A 23,581-nucleotide genomic window follows, 5' to 3' on the forward strand; every position below is an offset into this window, starting at 1 on the left:
TTTCCATGACTCTACGAAACGCAGCAGGTTGATGACTTTTGCTGCTCCATTACAGACTCCCTGCGGTCTTTGGGGATGCTGCCGTTAGGACCCCAAATATTGAGCTCTCCATAGATGCCTGTTTCGATCATCTCCTCTTGCCAGGGGATGGGGATGTTGCCCGAGGAAAACTCATCGAAAAAGCTTTTATCAGGATCATCCAAGGTCACTCCCTTCACCGAGGAGAAAGCTCCAACGTCGTCCAGACTTTTAGCGTACACCACTTTAGCGTCCGGGACGAAAGGTGGATGCAGAATTCCTGGAGAGAAATACAAAATGTAACTTTAGGATTTAAGCTTAAAAAAACCAGAATAGGCTTTGAATCTAGAGTAGAGTTCATTCATGCACGTGTTTGTATCAAACTGTAGAAGTTATACACAACTCGAAAGTATAGGAAACAGATACCTGCGCAGAGGTGGGACGTCACTTAGTACATTTACTCAAGTACTGTACTTGAGTACAAATTGTTGATACTTTACTTGAGTATTTCCATGGTACTTTGTACATTTACTTCAATACAATTCAGAGGTAAATTGTGTACTTTCACTACATTTAATTTGTACCAAGCAGATTTGGATGAAAGATGTGAAATATAAAAATATAAAGACTTAATGTATACTTGCAGTACTCAAAGTCCTTAAAACTAGCTGCACCTTTCCAGCTTTGATAACACTTTTTTAATGCATCACTAATTATAATCAAAACACATCATATATATTATTCTGAAATGGACCATCTTGCATAATGAGTACTTTTACTTCAGTACTTATATAGTATATTTTGATTTGAATACTTGAATAACATTTGACATGCAGGACTTTTACTTGTCACAGAGTATTCTTACACTCTGGTAATTCTACTTTCAAGTCAAAGATCTGAGTACTTCTCGCAACTCTGCACCTGCGTTCAGTTTCCTCCAGTTGATGTCACTGAAGAAAGCGTGCGCTCTGATCTCATCGCAGCATTCGTTCTTGAAGCCCATCCTCTTCTCAACGTCTCTGACCAGCAGCCCGTCACAGAGCGAGCGAACGTTCTCACTGAAGTTTTCCTCGTAGGTCACCTCCCGGGTCAGCATCCGCTCTTTCATCTCCTCACGTTCAACCTAAAACAGGCGAAAGTGTTCCTCCTCTCATTCATTTCACAAGTAATTCATGTTGTGCACAAGTTGTAGTTTGATGAAAGGTGACTGACCTTTTCCCCTCTGTTTCTGAATGGATTCTTAGCGGCAATGAACTCATACAGCGTGACTCCCAGAGTGAAGTAGTCGACTGAGGTGTCATACTTCTCTCCTTTCAGCATCTCGGGAGCCATGTACCCTGTAGGAACGTAAGCCGAGCAATGGATAAACACATTATAATTAAGTACACATTAAATGTACACCTCTAAATGGTGTAAATTACTCATTTGTAGAAACAGAGGAGACCCACCTGGAGTCCCAGCGTATCCTTTGGTCTGTGTTTTGCCTTCTTTCAGCTCCACAGCAAGACCCAGGTCAGATATACGCACATTCCCTTTTTGGGAACATAAATAATTAATCGTAATTTGCTATCATTAACACAGGGACCATGCTGTTTCTTCTACTGTTCAACTAGAAATGCATTACCATCATTATCCAGCAGCACATTTTCTGGTTTGAGATCTCTGTAGATGATTCTCTTCTGGTGGAGGTGCTCCAAGCCCTGGATGATCTGAGCGATGTAGAAACAGGCTCTGGGCTCATCGAAGCCCGGGTTGTTCTCATCCACCAGGTAGATGTGGTACCTTCAGGGAACGGAGAACAGGTGAGCTTTGGCTAAAGCAGTGATTCTCAAATGGGGGTACGCGGACCCCTAGGGGTACGTTGGGGTACTGCAGGGGATACGTGAGATAAACAAAATAAAAAGGTTAATTAAAAAAATACCATGCATGATTACAAAAATAATCTTAGTACAATAAGTTAAATAGAAAACACAATTTTATATAAAATATTCCTAGAACCACTAAGGGGGTCCTCATATAAACATGTTACATTTGTGAATTGTATTTATAGTTTTTAATAATATATCATTGTGTTCATTGGTTTGTTAAACATATATTAATTCAATTGAAAAACTCCTTGGAAACATTTTTTTTTCATGCATAAAGATGAAAATATCCTTAGTTTGTTGTAATTCATGCATTAAGGAGTTAATAAATCAAACACTGAGGGAACATCACTATATTGTAATTATTTATATAGGCTTTTTCTGTCAAAAATGTGCGGGGTCGGTCAGGGGGTACTTGGCTGAGAAAATGTTTCAAAGGGGGTACATTACTGAAAAAAGTTTGAGAAGCACTGCTAAAGCATGTAGGCCATAAAAAGGCATACATTTACAGGATTAAATATATGCAGCTTAAGCTCAATTCGGTTTTTTTATACACATATATATTTTGCATAATAGAATCCTTCTTATTCTGCTATCGTTTGGAAATTACAGTCTTCCCTTTTTCTTTTTTTGACTGTTGGGTGCATTTTAGGGAACCACTTCATGGTATTTTTGTGATTTCTAGTCCAGTGTCTGTGGAAAAAAACAACTAATATTTGCATAAAGCTGTCTCTTATGAAACGGACACACATGCAGCTGCGTCCGTGTGCCTTTCTACAGATAAACAACAGTTTGAGGCCACCAAGGTTCATGTTATCACATGTAATCCCTCACACTGTAGGAACCATTATCTAGAAATAAAGTGTGGCACATTTGGGTAACTGATACTGTGTGTGTTCCCATCTGGTGTCACAGCTGACTTCACATTACAATATCTCTCTGATGTCAGACTTTTGGACGACTGCACACCTTCTGTTGGCTCTAGAGATGTTTAAAAGATATTGTAGAAACACATGCTAAGATTAAAAAGACTGTCAACGCCACAGCAGCATAGCAGGGACGACCTTATGCTCAGTTTTTGGGATGTTTGTACTTTAAAACATGGGAGGAATGTGACATTACTTGAGGTCTCCTCCGTTCATGATGGTCATCACCAGACAAATTTCCTCCTTTGTCTGGAAGGCGTACGCCAATGACACAATGAAGCGACTGTAAACCTTCTCAAGAATCCTCTTCTCCACCATCGCCCCCTACAGTACATTTGGAAAGACCAACAGTGGTACAAGAGACATTTTTCAAGAGAGGAAACACTTGTTACAGACTATACACAGACCTCTCTTCCATAGGCCAGTATGCTGATATACATGCCATTTGAAACATAGGTTAAAGTGCATTTCAAAAAATGTCCTCAGACAAGCCAAGGGCAAGAGCAGTTCCATTCAGAAGAGCTTTCCAGTAAAGCCCCCAGTAATCACTCTATCCCTGTCTCAGAGTTTAATACTGCGGGCTAAACGAGGCAGCGGCAGGGACAAAGATGATTAGCAGTGGCAGTCCCACACTTCCAACATGAAGCCAGCTAAATGCCTCGTTTAATCAAATCACTGCAAGTAATTAAAAGGGCTTTTCATTTCCCTGAAATACTCATGCGAGGAAATGGGTCATTACTGCCGTGCTGTCAGAAGATATCACATCTTAACAAAACACTAATAAATAAGTTAAAGTCCTTCATTGAAAATGCAGTATGTAAACAAAGGCAATTAAATGTCGTAAAATTATAAAAAATGTAAGCACTCATCGTCATGTAAGCAAAAAAAATCCTTTCGTTTGAGAAGCCAGAAAAAAATGTTCACATAAAAAGTGACTTAAAATAATCAAAATAGTTTGGTTAATCATTTCAGCTGTATTTATAGACAATGAATTGTTAATGAACCCTCATATTTTATAATCTCTTTAAATGTTTTGTGGGCAAAAAACGTAAACGTTTGTGTGGTAACTTGTACAAATTATTCGCAGCTCTGAAATGTAGTGGAGTAAAAGTATAGATTGGCATGAAAAGAAAAATACTTAAGTAAAATTAAAGTAGGCCTACATAAAATGTGCACTTCTAATTACAATGGTTGGGTACATTTACTTAGATACATTCAGCCAAATTATTTTACTTGTTCACTATGTAAACTTGGGCTGGATATAAACTGATATTCAGATAAGATAATATAGGTCCGATCATATCAGAAACTAAAATATATAACCCCAAACTTGTAGCATTTATATTTTAAACTTATATTAACCTCTATGTCAAACATGTTTTGGAACAGTTGATCATTGTTAATGCATTCCCCATTTCAAAACCATTTGTTTTTTAAAGTTAAAGGCTGATGAAAAAGACACGCATTGTGAATAAAGGAGCATATTATCAGGAGTGACAATAGTTCTCTCACCTCAAAGCCTTTCCTCTTCTTCAGCCTCTTCTTGTTGAGTTTCTTACAGGCGTACAGTTTCCCCGTGGCTTTCATCTGACAGGCCGACACCTCCCCAAACCCACCTTTCCCCAGCACACGGAAGTCCAGGAACCAGTCTGCGTCCATGGGCTGCATCTCCAGCCACTTCCACTGCAGGTACCTCTTCAGAAACAGGCTCTCCAGGAAGGAGGAGTAGGGGGTCTCTCGCAGGAAGTCCAACAGCATGGCCCATGCTGCTACAAACAGATCATCGCCTGCTGCCTCCTGGTTCTCCTTCACCTTGGCGATGAGGTCCTCTGACAGGAAGGAGCAGAAGTGTTTGCCAGAGGGCTCCATGTAATGCTGGACTATCTTTGAGGCTTTCTTTGCCCTCCCAGAATCCTCAGCCATGTCATACGCCTCCAGGTCTTTCCACAAACGGCAAGCCCCGTGATACTCGACATTTGCATCTTTATCCAAGAACTCTCTAAAGAGGCGCTTGCCGATGGGCTGCTCCACACACACCGAGTCAAAGGTCACATCCAGGGTGTCCCTCAGGCCCTCACACACTGGGAGGTCGGGCAGCCTGAGGCGGGAGTGGTACTTTTTATCCCGGGATGTTGCTGTATTGGTGCCATCAAAACTTCCACGAGCATTGATGTAAGCAGAGTTTGCTACCACTGTGGTCAGGCCTCCGATATCCATGTTTAGGGCAGGAGACTGCTAGGCAACAAAGAGAGGAGACATTGCAAAGAGAAAACAGACGCAGAGGATAAATGCTGCTTAAAAGTGTGTGGAAATAAGAAGACGCAGGTGACGGTGAGGCAGCATGAGAGAGAAATGGGACTGAGAGAGTCTCAACTCAACCCTCACTAAAACACACACACCTGAGTCATCATCTTTTGGTAATCCATTATGACCCTAATGTCCCAGACCGTGTGTGTGAGCACTGAGCACATGCAGGAACATAGACAGCATATGAAGATGGACTCTCAGTCATTCAACTGGCTATTCACAATTAGCAGTGAGACATTCATGTAGCCCAATCAAAGCAATATTGTCTGCAATATACCCAGAATCCTAATATCAAAATCAAAATGAATGTGTTTTTTTACCAAGCACGTTAATTTTTTTTTTTTAAAATACGACGTTAAATGGGAAATATTCTATTATATCTCATTAAATACTGACATCCAGGTTAGTACAATGAATGTATGAATGGCTGTAGTAGTAGCCACAAAGAGATCCTGTCTTAATTCTCAATGCAAGTGAGAAGTGAAAAAAGTCTTATTTTCTCAAAGATACATTTTTACATTTCCGCTGGAGCTCATATGAGGCTTCAGCTAAGTTATTTATGCAGATTAGTTTTCATAATAGAAACATATAGGCTACTGCTTTGTTTACACAGCTTGTGTGTAGGATATTTATGAACTAACAAAATAATTAAAAATATATAATGAACTGGTTTTGTCTGCATCACTTACACTGAAAGAGATTTGTGTGCAGCTGGTTTGAACAGGATTATTGACAGCAATGAATAACCCTTTAAATTCCGCATTTTAACATGAAAACAATGTTTAACCTTTGCTTTCAAATGTGGAAGACATTTTGAGCAATACAACTAATGTAAATATCATGCACAGACATGTTTGCTATCTTTTGGTCTGGCAGTGAAAAAGCAATATGATCAAGTGTCTGCGGCACATGCTTCGTTTTGACCCTTATCGGCTCTCCATGTCAAAAACACTTGGCCCACCCATTATTTTTCAAATCAGCCCAGTGTTAAAGTCAGCAAGTGTGTCAATATGTACAGAGATTTAAATTAAAAGCTGATAAATGTAAAACTACAGTAGCAAAATATAAGTGAGCAAAGAAGCATATTATTGATGGGTCTCACCTTTCAGCTATCTTCTTCCGAGTGTTTAACATGTTGCCTGTGACTTTCCTCTGAAGAACAGACCCCTCCCCGAACACTTCACCAGCACTCAGGTCTGGGAGTCGAGCCGAAACCATTGGCTTGTTTTAAAGAACCACCAGCCACAAATCAATGATCTTAAAAACGGTAATATTTTTTAACAAGGTCCTTTGCCGATTAAGGAAATCCGTTGTGACATTTTTTAAAAAGCCTCAGTGCTTGACATGCTAAAATAAATCTCATATTATTCCAGTACTTCTGCTTACATGCAAACAAATGAAAGTTGTCCTTCCATCACGACCCTTAAAATCGTATTTTCCACAAAACCCACAAATTATAAATACAAAATTATTAAAACAATCTATATTTTAATTTGCAAACTTATATTAGATTACAGAAAAGGTTTTTGGAAGAGTCAGTACATGTGTTGCCAAGTTTTAAAAGGGAGATCTTTGAAGGGAGTATATATAAAGATCTATGCAACCACACATTTCAATACACCAATAATTGTTTGTACGGTCTATCTTTACCACTGGCCTCTAAAGGATACTATAAGCTACAATCGTCGTAGGATTCGTATACGTAAATCACACACAAAGCTTATTCACCTATCAGGAGCCTGGGTTATAAAAAGTCTTTACCTTGCTGGTGCCATTCTTTTGTAAACACTACCAAGGCGTTGACAAGGGCGGTGACGGAGAATTCCTCAACTCCAGAATACAAAAAAAACAACAACAACAAAACTAGCAAACAAGATCAGGAAAAGCAGCTGCCTACAGGAACAGAAGGAAGCCAGCCCAACACAACGGAGAATAAGAAACTATTTAAAATTATTGCCCAGAACACAAAACGAGAAAGTATCAACACATGTGATGGAGCCACATCCTGGGAGGCCATGGCGACTGTCAGGCCACTCGGAAACCACTGTGTTGCACTAACACGGTTAAAGCAGACACTTTGGCCATCTTGGAACATTTTGATCATCATGTCTGCCGTATGCAATGCAAAATAGGAATAACTATTCAAACAAGTACATTGTACATTCTCCAACAGCAGTGGGTTTTACAGGTTGCTTTTTTTTAAGTGGGATGGCTTATTGAGAAGTGGATTGAACATACAAAGACTTGAGGGCGTGGCCACAGACTACAGTTCCCTTGGACGACACCTTCCCCCAAAGCTGCGGTGCAGGTGCACGTGATCAGGAGCAGAAAAAGACGGGTGCAATAACACACCTCTGTACTTCCAATTCATTCATCTAGACCCCTGAGAAAGCCAGACAGAAAAACAGGCATGGGAACTGGGGAGAGAGGGGGGAGGTTGAAGAAGCACACACAAAAAGGGGACTACGTTCCCACGGTGAAGGTGGTTTTGAAGGACTGTGCTTGTTGGAGTGGCGAGGTGTAGATGGGTTAGTCTTCATCGTCATTTTCGTCGTACTCTTCCTCGTCGTCTTCGTCCCCCATATAAGACACTGGAGTCTCCACGCGAGACCCGCTGTAGTGAGAGTCGTTCGAGCTGGAGGCCATGGTGCCATCAGTGCAGCCGTCGCTGAAAACAGGAGAGAATGTAATGGTTAATGGATGAAACGGGTGATAAATGCGGCTGCTATCCGGCACATTTATAGGATACATTACAGGAAAGACTTCTCACCTGCTTGCAGGGTAACGGGCTCCATTTGCTGAGGACCCTCCAGTGATGTAGACGTTACTGATTGGACCCTTTGCCATCTCTGTGGAAAACAAAATAAACTACATCAGCAAATAGAAATATCTTTAATGAATCCTTAAGGCATCACTCCTCTGAAACATTGCATGGATAGGCAGAGGACCACTTCATCCAACTATTGTTCTAACTTTGTGTTCAACAGGACTTTGTTTTTGTTTGTATATGAAATACTGAAGGAATGGTACATAAAAACAATTGGGGAAAAAAAAAATCTATTGCGGTTAAAAACGAAACGCCCTGACCCACCATGGTGTCACTTTCTTTGCAAAGCACTGCAGGTTCACTCATTTTCATAAAAGCTCACATTTGAAAATGTTCAATCCTTCATTTATGAAACATTTCAGGCAGAGGTACTAATGTTGCGTCAAAGCAGCTTTTTCTTGCAAAAGGATGCATCATCATACCCTGCTTTATGTATTGTATACCCCAAACCCTTCCCTTTAAACTCTGTAATTGTAAAGTAGGATTTCTGCACTTTTATTTATTATCAAACTATTTATATACCAAGGGTGGCAGGATTTGCTTTGGAGGTTTAACAATGTAATGCATTTATTTTTCATCAGGGTATTCCTTTTTCAGTGTACCGGACTAATGATAGGGATACCTGTAAAATATTATCTGTGTTTATTGAGCATGAAAACATTGAATAAGCAGGCTACATTTTCTAAAACCTTCGTAACATAAAGCTGTCTTTGGCTCTTTTCTGCTGTAACAATGTACATGTCCCCTTTGTGGGACCAATACAGGTATTCTGAAATCAGGGTTCCTGCAGGTTTCGCCAACTGAAATTTAAGACTTTTTAAGACCACTTTGAATAGAATTTAAGACCTATTTCACAGCAAGAAAGTATGAAGGAAAATTGCTATGAAAGAAGAAATACGTCCTATAATTACTTACAAAGTAAATGTATTCATGTTCAACATAAGAACGATGACTGAACATAACAGAACAGTGTTAGCATGTTAGACAAAGTGAGTGAGTGTCAAGAGCTATCGTCAGAGCTCTGCTGTCTTCATGCTGTTGTATGATTGGTGTTTAGCGTCCACAGCACCTCCGCTTTTAGGGTTGACGTAGACGTTAGCCATGGAGTGCCACAGGGCTCAGTGCTCGGACCTATTTTGTTCACATTATATATGCTTCCGTTAGGCAATATTATAAGGAATCATTCTGTACATTTTCATTGTTATGCGGATGATACTCAACTATATTTATCAATCAAGCCTGATGAAATTAATCAACTAAATTAAAATTCAAGACTGCCTCAAGGACTTAAAAACGTGGATGACCTTAAACTTTTTGATGTTAAACACGACCAAAACTGAAGTTATTGTACTTGGCCCGAAGAATCTACGAAACAAATTATCTAAAGATATCGCCTACTAACTATGGATGGCATTAATTGGCCTCCAGTGAGACTGTAAGGAATCTTGGCGTTTTATTTGATCAGGATTTATCCTTTAACGCCCACATAAAATCAATTTCAAGGACCGCCTACTTCCATCTACGTAACATTGCAAAAATCAGGCATATCTTGCCTCAAAACGATGCAGAGAAACTAGTCAATGCATTTGTTACGTCAAGGCTGGATTATTGTAACTCTTTATTATCAGGGAGTACCAAGTCAGTCAAGTCGCTTCAGCTGATTCAAAATGCTGCAGCTCGTGTAATAACCAGAGTTAGGAAAAGGGACCACATTACTCCTGTTCTGGCTGCCTTACACTGGCTCCCTATAGAACACAGCATAGAATTTAAAATTCTTCTTCTCGCCTACAAAGCCCTTAATGGGCAGGCGCCATCTTACTTTAAAGAACTCATTATACCCTACTGTCCTACTAGGGCATTGCGTTCCAAGAATGCAGGGTTGTTGGTTGTTCCTAGAGTCTCTAAAAGTACAAGAGGCCAGAGCCTTTTCTTATCAAGCTCCACATTTGTGGAATCAGCTTCCAGTTTGTGTTCGGGCGGCAGACACCCTATCCGTTTTTAAGAGTGCGCTTAAGACCTTCCTTTTTGATAAAGCTTATAGTTAGGGCTGATTAGATTCAGCCCCTAGTTTTGCTGATATAGGCTTAGTTTGTCGGGGGACATCTTACTTCTTCCTTCTCTCTGTCTATACCTGTGTACTCATGTTCTGATTAACCCAGCTTCCCCAAATGTCTTTCTTTTTGGTGTCTATATACGCCGGGATCCGGAGTCATGGATGATCCTGCGGTCCTGTGTCCTGGATCTTGAGTCGTGGCTGTGGTCCTGGATCATAGGTCCTGGATGGATATCCTCGTGGATTCATCTTCCTATTATACACGCATGCATTTCCAAACATTTGGACTACCTATGTTGCAAATGTATTATCTTTTCAATTTACGTCACCCGGAGGTCCCCCGGTGTTGTTACGGGATCTGCTACACTAGCTAACGCTGCACTAGCCAACGCTGCATTAGTAAAACAAACTCTAATTTCTTTTGCAAAAGGTGCAGCGTGCTTCAAACACCTTCCCTCCACTGGTTTCAACCAAGCACTAAATTCGATGTTTTCCAACCAAATACGGTTGAACTTACACTTCCCCATATTTATTTGTAAGTAGATTCGAAGATACCTGAGTTTCTGACTGCCACTAGCTGAAGCTTGGTTGCTAGCTGGGTGTTCTCTGGTAAGGGGCCGGGGGAAACAAAGTTAGTGATTACTGGTCCCATGTTTATTTATTTCAATACAAATTGTTGGGGGGAACTGAAAGGCTATCACCGTACTGGTTACTTTGCAGCCCGGACATTTCCCCCAAAACATATTTAGACGCGATCGCTACACAGAAGTACCTTTCAAATCCCATAAATGTTAAGACCTTTTAAATCATATTTAAGACCTTTCTTTTTTTTTTTTTATAGTATTTAAGACTTTTTAAGGCCTTCAATTCTGATTATCAAATGTAAGACTTTTTAAGACTCCGCGGGAACCCTGGAAATAAAGAAAGAACCAGAACCACAGCATCTGAGATGAATAACTAAATAAATAATAACAAAACATCTTTGGGTTCAAGAAAAGCACTATAGAAATAAAATGTATTATTATAACTCTGGGTGAGAGGACTGACCTATAACGTAGGGCTCCAGCGCTTTGGGCACCAGACTGCGTGCGACCTTCAGGTCCTCCGGAGAACACTTCCCCACCTCCAGACCGCAGGCCATGCCCATCCGCTTCAGCACCTCGATGTCATCGTGGATCTCAAACATGCTGTCGAAGTTGAACAAATACTCGAACCTGCAGATGAAAGAGAGGAAGTCCAGGAGAGAAGAATACATTTAGTAGACCGAAGAAACAAAGAGGATGTAAGAGGACTTGGATTCAACCCTAAATGAGACGTCTTAAAGTCAAGAGATTTAAAGGAAGTATCCGCCTTCAGTGGGCAGAGAGGAAACTATGAACTACTGAGTTACCCTGAACCTATTGAAGGCCATGTAAAGCCTCAATGGTAACATTATCCTCACATGTTTCATTCCATCGTTTATTTGAAGAGGGACAATGCACATTGATGAACATTTTTAAACAATTAATGCTTCAAAATGTAAATATGCCGGATTTGAGCTTTTAGCTGGTTTCCATCCCTCACATACAACATATTATAACTAGGGCTGTCAGTCGATTAAAATATTTAATCGCATGATTGTCCATAGTTAATCGCACATTTTTTATCTGTTCTAAATGTACCTTAGAGGAATATTTTTCAAGTTTTTAATACTCTTATCAACATATGAGTGGACAAATATGCTTTATGCTAATGTTTATTATCATTTGAACAATCACAAATATTCTCATGAATATTAAACACAACAACCTGGAAAGTCTCCAATACAAATGGTTGGTGTGTGTGTGTGTGTGTGTGTGTGTGTGTGTGTGTGTGTGTGTGTGTGTGTGTGTGTGTGTGTGTGTGTGTGTGTGTGTGTGTGTGTGTGTGTGTGTGTGTGTGTGTGTGTGTGTGTGTGTGTGTGTGTGTGTGTGTGTGTGTGTGTGTGTGTGTGTATTGGAGCTATGTGCAACTCAAGGCATATGCTCGAACGGGAGCTACCTGGACGCTGCAATCATGTTGTGCACTATCCATGCAGAGTGTGCTGACTTTTCGTACAATGTCCCAGTGTCTGGCTTCCTGCATAAAGTCAAGTGCTCGGCGCAGTTGTGGCGAAATGTCGCTCCTCTGTTTTCATTTAAACAGCTCCTTACATCCGTTAGCACAGCTAGCTAGCACCAAATGCTAACAACAAACAATGCACGTAAGGTCTCTCGCTCGCTCGGGCCACACATACACACACCCTCCCGGTCCTCCAGATGGCCAGTCGGTGCCTGCCGGTGAGCGTGGAAGTGTGGTCTGCCACAAGCGGGCGGCAGGAGCGGGGCTGTCAGCATCAGCTTGTAGATGGTATTTTAAACTCGATTCGCTCTGAAACTACGGGGCGGCCGTGGAAAAAAAATACACATGCGTTAATCGCGTTAAACTTTAGTGGCGTTAAAAAAAAAAAATTGCGTTAACTTGACAGCCCTAATAAGAATATGACATTTATATACAGGGTATATGCAGGAATCCTGAAGTCAAATGTAAAACCTTTTAAGACCTTTTTTTTTTAAGACCCTTTCCATACATTTTAAGACCTCATCGCCACTTTGAGTTCTAACCAGTTACATTGGCGACACACTTTACCATATACAGTATTGATTGTCCTTCCTCCTTATCTTCCAACCATTTGGACGCAAACTTGCATTTCCCCATAACGATGTTGTTTAACAACCGGCGTAAACGGACTTTTGCACGCTATCAGTCAGTGAGCGTGCGATGTCCCGTTCAGGTGACGTCAAATCCAACGGGATGCCATAAATAAACTACACAGAATCACACTACACACCTACGCAATGATTACATTCAGGCAGACTGTAGAATACAACCTGCCGTTTAATAGCCTTCATCTTCGCTAAATTGATTTATCAACTTTTAATACTTTTTAAGACCCCGCGGACCCCCTGGAGGGTAAAGGTTGAATAAGATGGACTCTAATTGCATTCTACTTTATGTTTCTTCTAGGGTAAAAAACGGCATGATAAGTTTATGTTGCATCAAAAATCGAACATATTTGCACAATAAATAAGCCCCAATTAGTTGACATGCCAGAGTTATGGTCTTACATGTAAAGTCAGCTGCCTGCCAGACAGCTTCATACTTAACTGTTGAGTCGGCGTCTAAAGAAACTGTTCAGGTTTATCACGTTCCTCCTCACGCCCAACACCATTTCCAAATAACTTTTTACTGGCATTTGACCACAAGCTGTTGGTTCCCTTGGTTCTGGAAAACTTAACATGCAAATAATTAACTTTACTTGACGCAATAGGCATCTGTAACTGATAAATGATCGAATTAGGCTAGTAATAACCTACCTTGACTATGACAAGTGCTCTACTAATCCAGTCTTTTCTATGTGTTTTAGTTATTCAAGAGAGCTATCAAGGTGTTTGACAGAAAGCCAAATTCATACCACCACTGTACCATCCTTGAAAAACACAATTTCTTGAGCTTTGACAATTTTAACTCTTTTAAAAGTATGTGCTTTATTTATAAATGTTTACATGGACTGGCCCCCCCTCCCTTAGAGGAATTCATCCACAGAAAACACACTGGACGCTGCACTAGGTCAGAAACCAGAGGAGACTGAAGTCCATCGCAGAAGGACCACTTTGGGACAAAATGTCCTCTCGATTAAAGGCAGCTCTTTGTGGAATAGCCTCCCAACTGAGATACGGGATTGTCCCACTCTCAATAGTTTCAAAGATCACCTCAAAGAATGGTTGAGAAACAAACAGACGTGCAATCAGCGCTAAATGCACTTTAACACAGGGGCCCCTTACATGTCGTTGCTGCTATATTGTACTGCCATGTCATAAATACTTGTGTATGCTGCTCTTTTGCATATCATGTATTTTGTTTTTTCTATGTTTGTAAAATGTAAACTTCTTAAATGTTTTATGTGAGGGACTGCGGATGGAAATTAGCTCAAAGCTAAACATTTTGATGTTTTAAGTAGTGGTGCACGATAATTATCGGTCCGATATTAGGAATTATGACGTCATCCCGATAAACCCGATAAAAGTATTAATAGCCCCGATAATATACAATATATTTTTTGGGTAAAAAAAAAGAAAAAGATACTGCGGTGTGGGTGGATTGGGATGAGGGGCGCTTGTTTTTCACTCGGCACCTCCCGTTTTGCCAGTACTGTGGTATTAGTGGTTTAGGAAGAGGGGAGTTCTTCACAAATCCAGCGCTCCCTTCTCGTGCCTGGCTGTGACGTAAATGGTGTGCGGCCGTGAATCCAGGACAGTAAACAAACATGTCGTCGGTAGTATGGGACTATTTCAAAGTTTCAGAGTTAGATAGTTCTCTTGCTTTTTGTATTAACAAATGCAGAAGTTCCACGAGGAGGGAAGAAGGCAACGAGCTATAATACTTCCAACCTGATCAGTCACCTGAAACATCGCCATCGCTACGATGGTGTGTTAAAAGCGTACGAAGACGCCTGCACTGCTAAACTAGGCTTTTGAAAAAGGCAAGAAGTTTGCCAGAGACGACCCCAGGGTTAGTTTTGTTCATAGTAGTAATGCTCATGTCATTTGCTCACTACTAGTCTTTTTTTACCACCAGGTGTGCAAAAACTACAGGTACATTTAATATATATATTATATTATTATCGGTTATTGGTATCGGTCTTGAGAAGCAGGAAGTTATCGGTATCGGTTTCAAAAAAGCAATATCGTGCATCCCTAGTTTTAAGTGTTCATTACTGTGCATTGTCCTGCAAAACAAACGATTAAATAAATGTGAAAGGTGTTGTCATTATTGCTCCCCTTTATCAGGGGCGTAACACTAGTAATAATTGACCTCGACTCTTACAAGTGTTCTCCCACTAATCCAGTAATAGATACTCAAATTAAACAGTAAGGTTAATGAACAATATAATAGTGCTCAACCATGAAGGCTAGCACCATCACGTACTTGTCATTCGAGATGCTGCAGTCGATGACCGTTTTCTTGCTGGTGTTGACGATAATGAACGGGAGGTGGATGATGGAGTTGGGAGGTGGAGATCTGTTTGCCTGCTGCTCCGTCTGTCTGTTCCGCTGCACCAGGTTCTTAAAAGCTATTTGCTGCAAGACAAGATCAACGAAAGGTGAAGACTTCGACAAAAAGCCAAGATTAATACCGCAATCAACATCTAACACAATAGTGCCTATAGCGGCCGTTTAGTGTACAGTTTTGCACTTACAAACACCTTGAGAAGGTAATTACGAACAATCACTACATTCGAAGACCCCCATGATAAGGCCAAGAGCAAACTTTCAGTTCATCCCCACCTGCAGTATGAGCTCCTGAAGCTGCGACTGTTTCTGCTTGATTCTCTCAAGCCGCCTTTGTCTCTCCACCTGCAGATGAAAGAAAGAAATAGCAATGAAGATTTATAACATGGGTTGAACAGGAAAGATGTTGACGATGCCATGATCTTAGGGCAGGAATACCGTGAACATAGTTTAACGTGACAGAGGAATAAATACATATTCAAACTAATTCATATCTTACAATTCATAATTCAACACCCCCACTTACTCTTATACTGCACAAATTCAATTTAAAAATCATGTACACTTGAACAATAACACATTGTTATAACAAATGAATATCTTACAATTCATAATTCAACAAAAGATGTGCTTGAAACAAGTTTTTGTTGGAAGTGTTCCGTGTGTGTCTACCTCTAGGTTTTGGCACTCTTGCGCTGAGTTGGTGGGAAGGCCAATCCATTTGATTTCCTTCTTCTCTTTAGAGATAATGTTCATGGCCATAAGCACATTAAGTGCATCGTACACACGCCGTCGGATGTTCTTCTGGTCGTACACGTGCTGAAATGGAGAATCAAGTTTAAAATATGGACGACATTATTATTTTGTATTACATTTGCATCATTCTGAAAAAAGGTCATGCATCAGCAGCACGCACTGCGTCGTTGGGTGACATGTGGCTGTCTGCAGAGCTGAATTCTGCAACCAGTTCATCTGCCACCTCGTTGTAGGTGGTGACTCCTTTCTTCTGCACCTTCTCACACACTTTCATGGAGAAATGCCTCAAGCCCTTTCCATTCTTTTCCCCTTTCTTTCCGCGTTTTCTGCAGATAAAACAGAGCCCACTTTCAATTTTCACATCCATTTCACTTTTTCCTTTCACTTATTAAGCGAATTCAAAGAACATTTTTGAAATGACACTAGGAAAAAAGCAAATAAGGCCATAAACTTCACTTCAGCGTAGTTTTGTCAGACGTGTGTGCTATAGGGTCACATGGCTGTAAACTGACAGTGAAGTAGAGGTTGCGAACTGGAGACAATATCATTCAGCTTGGCCATTTACTAGAGAAAATGGAGAGAGTTCTTCAGGAAAGCTCTTTTATGTCAGATAATATGAACAAATATAGTTCCTTGTCCAGCGTCAAAGACGGTTTTACTCATGCAATACTTCAGAGGCTCTTAAAATGACAAGATTGGTAATGTGGATACTGATAAGTTTGTTGAATGTGTGCCTTTCCAGTATCAAATTAATATCCACAGGGTTCCACATTGATTTGAAAGCGGATAAAGACTTCTGAGACTCACCCTGAAGACCACGGAGAGGCATCTGATGGTGGATTCTGAGTGAGGAACTGGGAACTGGGTGTATGTGGACTGTTTACCAAAATGGTATTGGACATCGTAGGCCTCTGGGGTGTTCCTATCACCTACAGAGAGACAAGCGAAGGGAGAAATAGTCAATCGTAATTTCCAATATCTGACCGTTTGCATTATTTCTTACAAACCAACATTTCATTTGTAAACAAACCATACAGGAACGCATTGGCATAAACACAAGAGTCATGACGAGCTAGTGGTTTACCAATGACTCAGCAGCTGGGTATGCCAGATACTGTTTTCAGAGTCTGTTTGCAAATTACTAAAACTAAATGTAGCTTTCGCAAAGTTGATGCAACAGATAAACATAGGCAAATGTCATCTCATGTGCCTAAAGCAGGGGGGTCAAACTCAAATACACAGTAGGCCAAAATAAAAAAAAATGGGTACAAGTCGAGGGCCGGACTGGTTCAATGTTTATTGCAGAACTTATTGAAATGAACTTATTGCACATATTAAACCTGGAACTAACTAAGCTTAAATTATTGCCTATAAAAACATTAAATAATCAGTTTCATTCATTTCTTATGGCTCTATCTGCAGATTTTCCAGAATCATTTCTTATGATTACATGTTTCCACAGGCCAACAACAAAAAAAGTGCAAAAAGGAAACATCCATGTAAACTCAGTGTGCTGCTCTGTGATGCTAGTTCAAGCAGATACTTGGCATCTCATCTTGGGTGCAAGTTCATCAATGTTTGGGGTGAGGCTCTGAGCTGAGGGAACCTTCAGGATTAGGCGCATTCACACTGCGGTACTTTTCCCACAAAGGTTCATGCGAACTTAGTTCATGCGAACTCTTTTGTTCGCATGAACTAAGTACAGATCGCGTTCACACCAGAAAAAGTCCCTGGGGGAGGATTAGGCAAATGAAGCCGCTGACGTCACTTCTTCTGCTTTGGGTTTACTGGCAGGCCGCAAACCACTTCACGGCGTATACTGCCGCCCAAAGTCCGCGTCCGGAAGTCCCCGGAGTTGGGGACTGGCTTCAGTAGAAGCTGCTGGGACTCCCAGCAGCTTCTACTGAAGCCTTCAGAGTAAATCGCCAGAACGCCGACACCTCCTCATCTCCACCGCTCCCATGTTTTATTTTGTGTTGCCATAAGTTAGTCTCTCTGCGTTTCTGTGTTGGGCTAATGCTAATAATGCGAGGATAATAAAATGGCGGCTTCACAAAACTTTTTGGGAGTTTTACGGGCGTGGTTTGCAATCCGCCCAGCCAATCAGAAATATAGCTTTTTTCTCACAAAAGAGCCGCTCGAAAGTCCCTGCTCTCTAGCAGGGACTTTCGAGGGGGTAAAAAGGTTCGCATGAACTAATTTTAGTACCGGCTCTTTTTGGTGTGAACACGATCATGAACTAAGTTCGCATGAACCTTTGTGGGAAAAGTACCGCAGTGTGAATGCGACTAATGAGTGAAGGTGTGCGTGCTAGGGGTGTAACGGTATCCGTATTCGTCGCGTCACGGTTCGGCACATGCAGTCACACGACGAATACGCCTTTTTTTTAACGAGTGGGGAAAAAGTAATTCAGGGCAGTATCCACTTCACTATTTATAATCCAGGGGGCGGTATTGCGCCTAAAAGCTGTTTGCCAGCCGCCCCTTAAACAACAAATGAAGAACAAGAAGAAACACACCAACAAAACGAACAAAATACAAGAAGAAGAAAAGTTAGTATGGTGAGTTCAGATAACACACAGGAGCTAGAACCCACCTGCTTCTTTTAAATCAGCTGTGTGGGAACATTTCGGGTTCCCTGTAGACTACAATAGCGATGAGGTGTGCGAGTGGTGGATCGGATGAGGACGGTGTGTCGGCGTTGTTCGATAGCGGTACCGAACCGTGACCCCCAAACCGAGGTACGAACCGAACCGTGACTTCTGTGAACCGTTACACCCCTAGTGCGTGCAATATACCGGTGAGCCTGATTTGGCCCCCGGGCCTTGAGTTTGACACATGTGGGGTAATGGCTGGCAACAGAGCAAAAAATAGGCCAATACCAATATTAAAAAGGCAAACCCCTATTGTCCATTTTGAATGGAGAAGGAACACGTTTTTATTTTAGACATCTTTATTGATATTGACTCATCAGTTACTGGTAATGAACATGGCCAATGATCAAATAAAGATTTGCCTCTTACACAGTAATATGAGGCATCTATGAGATCCATTCCTTCACTAAAGTTTGATTATCTAAATTATCTAAGCTGATTTATGTTATGTATACACTCCTTGTATATAATGGGATGATGGGTGTAATCCTGCTGACTGTAGAGTTGATAAGCTTAGGATCAAGTCCCTTCACCCACCCTCCACACGGTCACCTCACAATGATAATGGAGGGACTTACACAACAGTAAGACCCAGCAACAAATCTATAGACACTAGCATCTTCAAAAGCTGGATTTTATTTATTTCTGAGGTTACAAACTCTCATACAAATGTGGTTAAGAGAGCATAAAAGTCTGGCTTTATAGGACCATGAAGTGTGGTGGTTGTGTGGAGCATCACTCACCATGTGTGGCAAATGTTGCATGTGTGCAGCAATGTTCAAATTGGATTGGCCAAGGGTTTTGGGAAGTAGCTGTTTGGCCACGGGGACAGCTGTAGCCTGGACTGTAACCAAAGACAGGACACCTAACAGAAGACAAGAAGACGAGTAATGAGTCGAGCTCGAATGATATGCCATAGCCCCCTATTGCAAAATGAAAGGCACAGAGTTTCCTGTGTGGGAAAGATAGTTTATATTGAACATTATCTGATTGCAAAGTCTTTCCCATCATAATCTTGTTGGTGTTGGACTTGTTTTTATACAAAAACAGGCCATAAACCATGATTTGTTTTAAAAAAAACAAAGCAATACCATTTAAAATCAAACAATCAGCCACCTCATTCCACTGCTCTGTTCAATTATTTGAATGAACCATTAAAATGTAAACCATTCACATAACTGAAACCATTACACAATTTTAATTGATATTAGTAGGTAAAGTAAAATGTCGGCAAAATGTGGCGGTGACAGGACACAGAGACATCAATGTAAGGATGAAACTGCAGTATAAAAAAAGGCATTTTCTAGAAACATATACCTTTGCTGGGGCTCAGATTCTGATCGATGAAAACCTTCAGCTCTCCGTTAGTTTCTATCAGACCAGCCTGCAGAGGACAAGAGCACACTCGGAATTACAACATTAAAATACACTACATAGGTCCAATGCACCAAAAGTGTACAGAAGAAGAAACGTGATATTAAAAAAGGGAATATCTTAATGTAAAGCAAGACGTTATCCTAAGATCAGTCAAAGTACCTATAAAAAAGGTGGCACATTGGGCAAAGGGCTCTTTAGTTATCATCAATTAACTAGTTTGACTGGAGACATTTTGATAATATTTGGTATTGATTATCTAGGTTCCTTAAAAGTGCATTAACTACACAAACTAATACATAAACAGGTTTTCCAGAATAAAATAAAAACAACAAATTATAATAATAAGTTACTTACATCTTTCGCCATGATCCCAAAGGACCGGAGCAATTGGGCTTCAGGCTTAAAAGAAATGTTTCTTTATTTGTCCCTTTTCAGACCCCTGAGCACAGAAAAAACTATTACATTACAGTAGTTCGTTTCCAGCTCATCCCAAATGTCACATTTTTTTTATTATATTTCACACAAGTTTAAATCTATTTAACTACAGGTTTGTTTTCCAATTAAATTGAAGTATATCTGAGGCCCATTTAAACTGCTTGCTGCCAGCACACTGTACACAGCTACAGCATTAATGTTAGCTTGAGTAACCGTGTGTTCTTAGGAGACAACATTAACGACAAATGTGCATATTTCAGACCTTCCTCGACTATATGAGCCTTTGAGGTGAATTTCTAAATGCACCTTGTCTGCAGAAACTCACAATAAAGCCTCCCTTGATGCTCACAACTTTTACTGAGCTAAGTGTGCACAAGGCCTACTTCAGGTACCGTCCGGAGGAGAGGCATCGTCGAACTTCTGCTACAGGTCACGCAAACATGCTAACTTTATCACACCAGCGCAAAACTATTAAAGAGACTTAAGTGATAGCACCATGTAGTTACAGTCCATTATTAATGTTGCATGCACTAGCAACATTATTCACCTCATACAACGACAGCGATGAACACTCTTTTGTTGAATGCAGCTAGCTAACAGTTAGCGTTGGATTCAGCCTGCTGGCGTTAGCTAGCCAGTTAGCTTTTGCACGTTTTCAAAGGATTCACTTAGAAAATTGCGATTATTTAGTTCCGTGCTGCAGATTGAAGGCAAAGTTCCGCGTGGGTTATCATTTAAGAAATGTGTGTGCATTTCGCACGGTGAATAAAGTGAATATAGTGATTATGTGCACTTACGAGTGCACTCTCCTGTTTCTTCGACGGCTGTTGTTGTTGGCATTTGAGAATGGAGGAAGAGGAGGTCTAAATCCTTACTAAACAGGAAATAAAGTAAGCAATGTCGAACTACTTTAATATAATTATATGCGTAATACCATGGACAAATTACTTAAATTGTGTTAGTGTTTACCAGTGAGTTTATTTCTTGCTCAACTTCCTGTTTCTTGTCATTTTATGCCAGGATTTGCCTGTGTCGTATGAAGGCTGAATTAAAAAGTGATCGTTTTCAATGAATCAAAGACTAACCACTGAAAAAGTAAACAGAACAAGTTAACAATTAAGCATAAACAACATGTGTTTTATTCAGACCGAGACATTTTAAACTACACATTTCGCCAAGACTTCAGATTTATCCTTTACTTTCTGGGTGATTAGATTCTTGATGTTTAAATGTTGATTATTGACAGTGATAGGTCTGGACACTGGTCAGCAACAAACTTAAGAACAGTGAGGTTGTTCCGAAGTTACACTAGCATTACGTTTATGAATAATGTCTTAAACTAGACACATAAACACACGAGCCTGTTTGTTATAAATACATTGAAGAAAACACCGAGCTTACGAATAATATATTTTGCTACGTTACAAGTGTTGTTTGCTCAACCATTAAAAACACATATTTGTTGACGTTTCAGGACAACAATGATCATTCAACAGCTTAAAGTACATTATGTAAATGCAACCAATTCAATCACTATCACCATGAATCTCTACAGTAAACCCACCAAAGTCCTTCTGATGACTGTTAACGTGTGCTATATATAGTAAGTTATCAACTTGACAGATAATACACTGAATTCAACACAAAGTACAGCAACTAGTAATATTTTAGGTAGTTAGCAATGCCTTCTCATTAGTGTAGCAACAAGCTAACTCGCGATTACGGTTGGAAAGCAGGACCACCGGCGCTTTGTTAGCCAACTGACGATTCATGAGCTAGCAGCTAGCAGGCAAGCTAACCCACAGCTGTCATCGACAACACTGCCAGTATTAGCCGCAACATTACTACGTTAGCTTAGTGTTAGTATATTTTAAAGACTTTCAAAACACACAATAACTGATACACCATATATTTAACATTCTTTTGTGGTAACTCGGTCACACAGCAAGCCAAAAGTCGATAAATACGGCGGCTTACCGGTGCACTTCACAAGTTAGCAAAATGTTTGTTAGCCTCTTCTATCCACTCTCCGCTAGCCGTGCTACAGCAGCGCGTCTCACAATCTGATCTTGGCGGTGTCTCTCTTCAGCGCCCTGTGATTGGACAGCATCGACGAGACGAAAGCAGAGCAGTAGAGTGGCTCGTGCCCACAGACAGCATCACTTGGGATTGGTGGATACCAACCAGCGTCATATATACACACACCGCCACCTGCTGGCCAGGAGTGGGAGGATTATCAACTGGGGTCGCAGACTGAGGTAGGATTTTTGTCATATTTTATAGCTGCTCATTTTGTTATTTCAATATCCCATGAATTCATGTCAATCATTTTGTTCCTCATGACTTCATATCATTGTTTTTAGTTCTCGTATAAAACTTACTTTTTGTTGAAAGGCCTTAATTCTACTAGTAGGTGAATGTGTTTTTTGCAAACAAAAAAGGAAATAAATACATTAAGATAAGTATAAAAAAAAGAACCAGAGGCAAGCAGAAACAGTAAACGTAAACTAAAAGAAATAATACAAAATATATATTCAAAAGCTATCAGACAATTAACAGTGAAGTGAGTGTTTCTGATAAGTGACAGCTTGTGATTGATAGCAGCAGAGTCACTGTAAACAGTGTACACCTAGGCAGGCTAATATATGATGTAGTATATCATCGTTCATTATTATATATGGTCTATGAGACAATATGAAACAGACTAGTATAGTAGTAATATGATACTATACTACAACAATGTAACATAATGTATAAGCATAAAAAAGCAATAAAACATGGGCTAGTATAAGTTTAATATATAGTGTAAGACATAACAGTTACCAATTAGTAATAGAATATTAAATATGGTATCATAAGTATAATATATAACACAAATACAATCAACGAAAACGAATGCAGTTAAATAAAGCAGCCTTAAAATAAATGCTACTTTTTCGGCGGTGTTGATTCAAGTTTATGGAAGTTTTGTAGGATGTACTTTGGTGATGTATTCGTTGTACAGAGGGGTGTTTTTCTTTTTGAGGGTAGAGTAAGTATAGGAAGCATCTTTCTCAGTATAAACAAATACAATACGACAGCCTAACAAACCGCTGTATACAATCAGAGTAAAGACCATGAAAGCATCTCACAACAAATGGTTTCCCCTCTATTATAATGGTCACTTGAATGCTGCATCCTGTGAGTAAACACGTTTTCAACTAAAACCAGGCTACCATTCATACCCTTTTCACTGCAAAACAGCCAAAGGGAAGACTGACATCCACAGATACTCTATAAGTCATCCCTCACACTT

At 40.3% G+C, this 23,581-nt stretch overlaps 2 protein-coding genes across 4 annotated transcripts; both read right to left on the minus strand.

Moving 5' to 3' along the window:
* Positions 1-4: 4 nt before the first annotated feature.
* On the minus strand, positions 5-5,165 carry grk1a (G protein-coupled receptor kinase 1 a). The gene is made up of 7 exons (XM_034109437.1): positions 4,322-5,165; positions 3,006-3,133; positions 1,643-1,800; positions 1,467-1,550; positions 1,231-1,355; positions 940-1,141; positions 5-298 (listed from the first exon to the last, which is right to left on the minus strand). Exons 1-7 carry the CDS (start codon positions 5,024-5,026, stop codon positions 12-14), a joined length of 1,689 nt encoding a protein of 562 aa, XP_033965328.1. The 5' UTR covers positions 5,027-5,165; the 3' UTR covers positions 5-11.
* A 1,419-nt stretch (positions 5,166-6,584) lies between these two features.
* LOC117466801 (transcription factor Dp-1-like) lies at positions 6,585-22,459 on the minus strand. 3 transcript variants are annotated; one of them, XM_034110258.2, is made up of 14 exons: positions 22,264-22,459; positions 21,256-21,373; positions 21,084-21,160; positions 20,206-20,290; positions 19,792-19,858; positions 19,218-19,339; positions 16,629-16,750; positions 15,982-16,147; positions 15,738-15,884; positions 15,342-15,410; positions 14,983-15,134; positions 11,044-11,210; positions 7,887-7,965; positions 6,585-7,784 (listed from the first exon to the last, which is right to left on the minus strand). In XM_034110258.2, exons 4-14 carry the CDS (start codon positions 20,215-20,217, stop codon positions 7,646-7,648), a joined length of 1,242 nt encoding a protein of 413 aa, XP_033966149.1. In that variant the 5' UTR covers positions 20,218-20,290; positions 21,084-21,160; positions 21,256-21,373; positions 22,264-22,459; the 3' UTR covers positions 6,585-7,645. The 3 variants fall into 3 exon arrangements, with proteins under 3 accessions (XP_033966149.1, XP_033966150.1, XP_033966148.1); XM_034110259.2 differs by having other exon boundaries at positions 21,084-21,373; XM_034110257.2 differs by lacking the exons at positions 21,084-21,160; positions 21,256-21,373.
* Positions 22,460-23,581: the final 1,122 nt, after the last annotated feature.

The sequence above is a fragment of the Pseudochaenichthys georgianus genome, chromosome 21, assembly GCF_902827115.2.
Source record: "Pseudochaenichthys georgianus chromosome 21, fPseGeo1.2, whole genome shotgun sequence".
Taxonomy (NCBI): Eukaryota; Metazoa; Chordata; class Actinopteri; order Perciformes; family Channichthyidae; genus Pseudochaenichthys; species Pseudochaenichthys georgianus.

Excerpts from the sequence above, each read along its gene's own strand:
- grk1a (XM_034109437.1), bottom strand. The coding sequence starts at position 5,026 with ATGGATATCGGAGGCCTGACCACAGTGGTAGCAAACTCTGCTTACATC. Across the intron at positions 3,134-4,321 it reads AGAAGAGGAAAGGCTTTGAG|GGGGCGATGGTGGAGAAGAG; the intron begins GTGAGAGAACTA and ends AATGTACTGTAG. Across the intron at positions 1,801-3,005 it reads ATGAACGGAGGAGACCTCAA|GTACCACATCTACCTGGTGG; the intron begins GTAATGTCACAT and ends CGTTCCCTGAAG.
- LOC117466801 (XM_034110257.2), bottom strand. Across the intron at positions 15,135-15,341 it reads TTCAGGAGCTCATACTGCAG|CAAATAGCTTTTAAGAACCT; the intron begins GTGGGGATGAAC and ends CTTGTCTTGCAG. Across the intron at positions 7,966-11,043 it reads GCTGGAGCCCTACGTTATAG|AGATGGCAAAGGGTCCAATC; the intron begins GTCAGTCCTCTC and ends TGTTTTCCACAG.